General features: G+C 42.8%; 1 protein-coding gene across 1 annotated transcript; it reads right to left on the bottom strand.

Annotated features, from left to right (window-relative positions):
• Positions 1-1,436: 1,436 nt before the first annotated feature.
• On the bottom strand, positions 1,437-8,235 carry LOC134394577 (waprin-Enh1-like). The gene is made up of 3 exons (XM_063120161.1): positions 8,114-8,235; positions 5,788-5,924; positions 1,437-1,533 (listed from the first exon to the last, which is right to left on the bottom strand). Exons 1-3 carry the CDS (start codon positions 8,202-8,204, stop codon positions 1,531-1,533), a joined length of 231 nt encoding a protein of 76 aa, XP_062976231.1. The 5' UTR covers positions 8,205-8,235; the 3' UTR covers positions 1,437-1,530.
• Positions 8,236-8,604: the final 369 nt, after the last annotated feature.

The raw sequence follows: 8,604 nt of genomic DNA, 5'->3' as shown, positions 1-8,604 counted from the left end.
CACGCATTTGCTCGTGACCAATACCCCTGCATCTCAGTATCCAGGCCTCATGAAACATGGCAACTCTATTCCTTTTTAGAATAGAATCTTCCCCCTTGCCGCAAGGGACACCCCCCCCCATGTGATTAGCAGACCATGGGTCTTGCCTTCAACTTCCTTTTATAAACTGCTCCTAGAGGCCTTTTCCTGGGAAGATTTTAATGAGTTCCTGGTCTAAGCAGGGATGTGATGGGCATTTAGGACGGTTTTCTGACTATGACTTATTGTATCTAGTGGGCTTCTGGAGTCAAAAATCAGTGTGGTGTAGTGATTATAGTGGTGGACTTGGATTCGAGAGACCTTGGCCATGAAGCTCTGTGGATGTCTTTGGATCAGTCACTGACGCTCAGCGTAACCTACCTCACAGGGTTGTTGTGAGGATGAAATAGAGAGGAAAGACAACCATGTAACCCTCATTGGATTCCTTGCAAGGGGGGCATGGGCAGGATATAAAAGTAATACTAAATAAAACAAGAGTAATTCATCAACTTAAGCGTGTGGGTGAGTGGAGCAGAAGGCTTTGTATTGTGGCAATGTATCCTATTTTACAAAAGACTGTCCTCTAATTGAAGGGCTGTCAGAAGATAGTCCAACATTCGACCGTTCCATTGGGTGAAGGACTGTCTGGTCCAAGTCTCCTTTAAATATAAGGAGCCATAAGAAGAGAGAGCAGGGGCCTTGATGCACCTACACAACCGACTGAGCAGGTAGGAACACAGATCACCTGCTCACAGGCTTCCCCACTAGGGGGAGATGTAATTTTTTTCTATTCAAACTGCAGTAATTGTTTCTAAATGTGCATTTATACAAATAAATTAGCATATACAAATGCTATGCAAATCTGTGTCATCTTTTGCCCTTTTTTGCTGATACATTTCCTTTTATTTTTATTTATTTATTTATTTTATTACATTTCTATACCGCCCCATAGCCAAAGCTCTCTGGGCAGTTTACACCTACTTTTAGGTGATATGCATGTGGTCATCCTAAAACTATGTGCAATGCTTTGTCCTGATGTGCACCTATTTAAGCCCTCCATTCACCCTCTCTCCTTGATCATTTCTCCACACGCCCCTTCCTGTTTTTCTCTCTGCTTTGTGGGGAGGGATGAATCAGCCTGCTTCTAGTCTGTGACCCTTTTTGCATGTGTTTACAAGGGCAATGGAGCTGCAGTCCGTGGGCCACCATTCTCCTCAATGCTTCTTGTTGAATGATGCTACATAGGAACAAAGAAGCACACTGAACCTAAACACTTCAACTTGAATTGTGAATCAGGGTGCTACTGCTGATCTGTCTTTACTGTGCTCAGTAATACACACATACACACACACACACATGAAACAAAACAGATAATGTGACTCACTAATCACAAACGCCAATGGTACTGCATGACACCATGTTTATTTGTTTAGCATTATGCGGCCTGTAGAGGGCAACGGTGAGTTAGTTTCCAAGGCACCATCCTCAGGTTGTGAATAATAATTCAGGAAATTACTGTGGGGGAGAAGAAAAAATAATTGTGATCAAGGAACCACTTGAAATAAACGTATGAGCTGAAATTCACTTCAAAACTGATTTTCAGCTTTTTAAATATGGTAAGGAAAATACAAAGGAAATTAAGGAAATGCAAAAACTTCGAACAAATGCTCCACACGACAGCCATTAAATCCCAAGCAGAATTCCGTATGGATTGCTACCATCACAGAGTGTCGGTGTCCCCGTTGATGGTTGTCAGGAAGTCAAGTGGTGGTTTCATTTGTGTATGATTGACTTATTACATTTCTTCACTTGATTCTTCACATGATACTAGGAATCCCCGTGGTAAAATGTGAACCGCCCAGAGAGCTTTGGCTATTTGGCAGTATAGACATGTAATTAATTAATTAATTAATTTAAAAAATAGGATGCTCAAGACTGCAAGCCAATCTAGTCACAGGACACTATAGGCCAGCATCTCCGATAGGTGACTGGGAAAGTGCTTCCCACAGAAAATAGAGGTTTGTGAGGCAGTGTTGACATTTAAGCTAGGGAAAGCCCAATTTATGAATTCTGATCATCCACATTAACTGAAACACAGAGAGATTTCCAAATCATTTAGACTGGAATTTTATAGTCCTTGGGAGGTCATTTTAGGGGCAGAGGACTTTTCAGATTTCATTCTGCAAGACAGGGCAGGGGTAGGGGAGAGAGAGAAAGGACTCCCCTTAGAAGGGCAGATCCGAAATCAGATACCCCCTCCCAGATCTAACCTCCCTGATGTCAGAATAAGGGGTGGAAAAGGGTGAGAGGCAAGGGGTGTGGCATTCATTGATGGGGGAGGCTTTGGGTTTTCAGAATTCAAAATCCTCACAAGCCCCAAACACAAACACACACACACACACTATAGTAGGGTGACCATATGAAAAGGAGGACAGGGCTCCTGTATCTTTAACAGTTGCATAGAAAAGGGAATTTCAGCAGGTGTCATTTATATATATGGAGAACCTGGGGGAATTTTCTCTTCATCACAACAGTTAAAGCTGCAGGAGCTATACTGCAGCTATACTGTGACCAGATTTAAAAGAGGGCAGCACACCTGCCACTTTAACTGTTGTGATGAAGAGGAAATTTCACCAGGTGCTACATGCAAACAAATGACACCTGCTGAAATTCCCTTTTCTATGCAACTGTTAAAGATACAGGAGCCCTGTCCTCCTTTTCATATGGTCACCCTACACTATAGGGGAAATTTGTGTGGGACCTGGAGCTGGTGTAAATACTTTCCCTGCCATTGCTTGCAATGGGAAGGAAACAGTGTAGCTGTTTTAAAAATGTCAAACAAGTGAGAAAAATGTGCCTGTCAGCCTCCCTGCAGGATTGGCTTGGGCTAACAAGGCTTTGGATTTCTTAGAGGACCCAGCATAGGAGGTCACCGCAGAGGCACCTTCAATAAATACATATGTGATTTCAACTTTGATCTTGAATTGGGAAATTAGTAAGGAAGAAAGAAGCTGTTGAACTTTTATTCTGTAATGGAGGGGGATATGTATCCCTTGCAACTAGCAGAGAACAAGCTCACTTCTATGTCTAGGAGCATGTATTGGCTTTACAAGTCCTTACATTCAAGAGAAACCAGGTCTGGAGGTAATCCTGACATGTTAATGATATTTTTTGGATGTTTTAATAATGTGTTCTATGTTTTTAATCAATTTTATGTATTTATACTTATTGTTGTTCCCTGCCTCGAGCCAAACAGAGAAGCGGGTAAGAAAAAAATGTATTATTATTATTATTATTATTATTATTAAGTTCTAGCTTATCTCTCCACGCCATAGGCGTGCATAAGGGGTGTGCCCGGTGTATCCAGGCACACCCTAATATCTTTGGGGGTGGCCTCCACTACCTCCCCTGCTGCCATGATCAGCGGCAGTGTGTGCTGCGCTTTCCAAAAAACAAAGCAGGCATAGTGGCAGCGCCTCCAGCTCCCATCCTGGCCAGCCCGCTGCCCACTGGCTGACTTTCCTTAGCAGGCCAGCGGGGACATGCGCAGTGCAGTACGCTGTCTGTGTTTAAGATCTGGAGTCCAGCCAGTGGACCGGCAGGGATGGGATAGCTGGAGGCGTTGCTGCTGTGCCTGCTTTATCTTTTTGAAAGTGCCGCATGGCGGTGCCCTTGCCAATAATTAGAACAGTATTGGGGGAAGCGGCGCTCCCCCCTGAAGATAACAGGGAGGTTCATTTTCTCCATAAACAGTCCCCCCCAAGACCCTCTCTGCCCCTTCCTGTGATCCACTCCCTCACCATGCACGTGTCCAAGAAAGGTGCAGCCAGCCTCTCGAAACGGGTGACCACACCTGGTCTCACCAACCCTGCCTCTGACTGAAAACAGTGAGATTTCTCACGTACCACCAATTTTGCTCCAAGGTACGAGGTAATAGATAAAGGAACTTTCTCGCTTTATTCCTCACAAGGACACCAAGTTGGGGAAGGCTGCTTTATACGGTAACATGCAGGCAGACACTCATCCATGCATCCATATCAACTGCTAACACTCTTCTCCATGACAACCACCCATATATTTTACTACCTACCTGAAGTGGAGCCCAGATGGCACATCCCCCCTCCCCCACAAGCTAGGCCAGCACTTTAAGAAGTTGTGCTGCACCATTCAGACACCAATTCTAAGTGCGGGTGGGTGGGTGTGCCCTTGAGCAACAAAGCATCAGTGGTCTCTCTTGGGCTCTCATCCTCCTCTAACACAGAGGAAATCTACACGTCGATTCGAAGGCGCACTCCAGACGCAGGCAAGTGCCCCAAAGCTCCACGTGTAGACCCTGGCTTTGAGAGGGGGGAAAAGAGGCCTTTTCTATTCTCCTCCGTTCTCAACAGGGAGATTCCCAGCTGCTATTGATCAGCTCGGGATTCTAATACTGAGCGCGCTTACACGCGAGTAAATCCTGTTGAACCCAATTGGGCTTCTGAGTAGACATGTATATAGGGTTGCCTTGCTCGTGCTGCCACTCCCTCTCTCTCTCACACACACACAGACACACACACACACACATGCTGTTCGACCAGCCACCGCCTCCCCTCCCACGCCCTGGTCTCTCCATGGTAACAGCAGAGCAGCAGCGCGGGTTGAATGCGAGGAGTTTCCCGGACGAGCAAGGCAATCCTTTATACATGTCTACTCAGAAGCCCAATTGGGTTCAACAGGATTTACTCGCGTGTAAGCGTGCTCAGTATTAGAATCCGGAGGTGATCAACAGCAGCTGGGAATCTCCCCTTTGAAAACTGAGAATAGAAAAGCCGTCTTTTCCCGCCTCTCAAAGCCGGGGTCTACACGTGGAGCTTTGGGGCGCTTGCCTGCGTCTGGAGTGCGCCTTTGAATCGATGTGTAGATTTCCTCACAGAGTCATTTTATTTACTATCAGTTTTATCCTGAGAGCCAGTCCCGTTGGTCTGTTGCAGCAAAAACAACAGAGTCCCATGGCACCTTAAAGATGAACCAATTCGTTATGGTATAAGATTTCGTAGACTAGAGTTAGGATTAGCTCATTATCAGTTGTTTTTAAATGGATACTGTTGTTTTTATGTTTCTGATGGTTTTAAATTTTGTATACTTTTGAATGTTCACTGTTTTAAACTTTTGTAAACCGCCCAGAGAGCTTCGGCTATGGGGTGGTATATAAATGTAATCACTAAATAAATAAATAAAGATCGTGAAAATTGACTGTATCTTTGTATACACCTGGTTATCACTACAGCAAAAAATTGGCATTTGGAGGTGGTCTCATTTTTAAAATTTGTATTTTTAAGTACAGAATAGTTCTTAATATAAAAAATAAGTTAAGTTTTAGTTTCTGTAGTTTGATGAATGAAAATAAAGTCCTTTATGACTGAATATTCAATAAAAGTTTACCTGAAAAAAATTCCCTGGGGGGACACCCTAATGAAATGTGATGGACACACCTATGCTCCACGCCCCAACTCCTATTCGCAGTTAGCAGAAATACAAAACAAAAAATAGGTTCCATGGTTGCAGCAATAAATATCCTCTGAAGATTTGATCTTAGCCCTGTATGCTGCCCCAAAGATGAAGGCATACAAAACAGTTGCATCTTTTGATGGGTCAACTGATGTTCGGATAAAGATCCTTGTTTTCTGTGCTACACTGTGCAAACAGAAGCAGATGAGGACACATGACATGTTCTGCACACACAAACAGATGAGGCACTCGAAAAGTCCTTATTCATAGACATTCCTGTACCTTTGGAGCACGGCACATTGTGCCACAGTTGAAGGGGCAGCACTTTTCCTTTTCTGGGCAGTCTCCATCACTGCTGCAGGAATTAGGTCCTGGTAAGGTGCACAAAAAGGGATCTGGAGGGCAATTCCCAGGTTTCTCTGAAATATAAAAATAGTAGACGTAACCAATATCCAATTACTACCATATACACATTTTAATGCTACCATCATGATCACAATATGGGGGAAGGGGTTAATCCCCCTTCCCTGCATACTACTGCACTGATCCGGGTCACCACCATTCCACAGCTTCTATTTTAAATTTTATTATTTATTTATTGCATTTTTATACCGCCCAATAGCTGAAGCTCCCTGGGCGGTTCACAAAAATTAAAACCATTCAAAGTATAAAACTAACATGTAAAAACATGATATAAAATACAATATAAAAGCACAACCAGGATAAAATCAGCAGCAGTGCAGAAATACAAATTTAAAACCGCAAAGTTAAAATTGAATTTATAGACTGTTAAAATGCTGAGACAATGAAAAGGTCTTCACCTGGTGTCTGAAAGAATATAGTGTAGATGCCAGGCGAACCTCCTTAAAAGCTACACGTTTAACATTGAGTGGGCGTAGAATTGAAGCGTAGCTGCCTGAACCAATGCATGTTGACAACATGGTAAATCCCACCAATTTCAATGGCTCTTAGTGCCAATAACTGAGAACAAGCCTGCAGACATACACTGAAATTTTATGTATATTTACTCAGATGTAAGTAGGGTGATCATATGGAAAGGAGGACAGAGCTCCTGTATCTTTAACAGTTGTATTGAAAAGGGGATTTCATCAGGTGTCATTTGTATGCATGCAGCACCTGGTGAAATTCCTTCTTCATCACACAATTTAAAGCTGAAGGAGTTATACTAGAGTGACCAGATACAAAAGGGTGCAGGGCTCCTGCATTTTAACTGATGTGATGCAGAGAGAATTTCACCAGGTGCTGGATGCATACAAATGACACCTGCTGAAATTCCCTTTTCTATACAACTGTTAAAGATACAGGAGCTCTGTCCTCCTTTCCAAACGGTCACCCTAGACATGAGTCCCACTTTGTTCAATAACAGCAGGAATAAGATGGGGTTTGCTTCCTCTGTTCTGATACTAAAAACATTTCCTTGGGAAGTAGCACATATCATATGAAATATATATATATATATATATATATATATATATATATAAAAAATAAAATGAGGATCTTTAACCATAGACATCCCCAGTTGGCTGCCCCCTAACTCTAAAATCTTGAACCGTAAGAAGAAAAGATGCTGCAACAAGCAACATCAGTCCTAGGCCAGCCCAGGTGTTGATGCAGGACCTGTTTGCTGCTGGCCCCATTACCTCCTACTCTCTGGATGGTCATTTGGGGGGCCCTGGGCTGACAGGGGATGGGCAGATTTTGACTCTGAGGTCGAGACCTAGCTGCACTATGGCACAACAGGATATTTTCTCTGTATTCATGGCCAGTTAGTCTTTCCATCATGACTCAAGATCCTAGCCCATAGCTTTACAAGGGTCAACTTACTGGATCTCCCTTTTCCATTATGTTCGTGTTAACAGAGGTTAACCAAAATCATGTGCCATTGACTTGACCAAGATGATACATTCTCAAAAAACATATATATCTTCCCTCAATACAAATAGGACAGCTCAGAAGTCTGTGTCCTCACCAGAAAGATCTTCAAGAGAGATCATGGTTGCTATCCTCCTGTGCATACCTATATGGGAATAAGCCCTATTGTACTTAGTGGGTAAACTCCTGAGTAAACTCTTCTAAGTCTTGCACTGCATGAATTGGATTGGTTTTACTGCCACAAGAATTTGGAACACCTTCAGTGCTCAGTAAGAATAGCTCTGAACTGGCTATTTGGAAGGGTGGCCAACTTTAGGGTGACCATATGAAAAGGAGGACAGGGCTCCTGTATCTTTAACAGTTGCATAGAAAAGGGAATTTCAGCAGGTGTCATTTGTATATATGGAGAACCTGATGAAATTTCCTTTTCATCACAACAGTTAAAGCTGCAGGAGCTATACTAGAGTGACCAGATTTAAAAGCGGGCAGGGCACCTGCAGCTTTAACTGTTGTGATGAAGAGGAAATTCCACCAGGTTCTCCATATATACAAATGACAGCTGTTGAAATTCCCTTTTCCATACAACTGTTAAAGATACAGGAGCCCTGTCCTCCTTTTCATATGGTCACCCTTGCCAACTTTAACTGCTACAAATATATTTCACTGTTTTGTACCTTCAAAACCAAGTTCAACCAATACCTCTCTAAGGTCTCACCTGCTGCAGGGATGGTATTTGAAGTTGTGGAGGGTAATTCAGTCCAAAGAACTAGAAGCCCCACAAGGAGACAGGCTGTCAGTGTCTTCATGGTGCTGTCAAGAAGTATAGGTCTGCACAACTGAACAATGCTGATATTTATAGAGGTGGATGGTCAGGTTGAGTTATTGTTTTTCTCATCTTCCTCATACTTAATATCAGCTGCATTGTTCAGAAACATCCAATAATTACATTGCCCCATTTTCACAGAATAGATATCATTTTGCAACAACCTGAAGTATTGGAAACCTGAGGGTGTTTCCTCCTGGGTTCCAGTACAGACAATCTTCTTTCAAAGAACTTGCATGATCTACTCTCTAATTTCAACTCTGACCCATCTAAAGACATAAAGAAAACAAACAAACTTTCCAGAATGGAAAGAAATAGGCCAACAGAAAGCAACACAGGAAATGTTTGTTTTTTAAAAAAGAAAAAAGAAAAAAAGATGCTGG

This window comes from Elgaria multicarinata, chromosome 1, assembly GCF_023053635.1.
Source record: "Elgaria multicarinata webbii isolate HBS135686 ecotype San Diego chromosome 1, rElgMul1.1.pri, whole genome shotgun sequence".
Classification (NCBI taxonomy): domain Eukaryota; kingdom Metazoa; phylum Chordata; class Lepidosauria; order Squamata; family Anguidae; genus Elgaria; species Elgaria multicarinata.
Note: the sequence above shows the minus strand (reverse complement) of the source record. Positions and strands in the feature narration are given on the sequence as shown.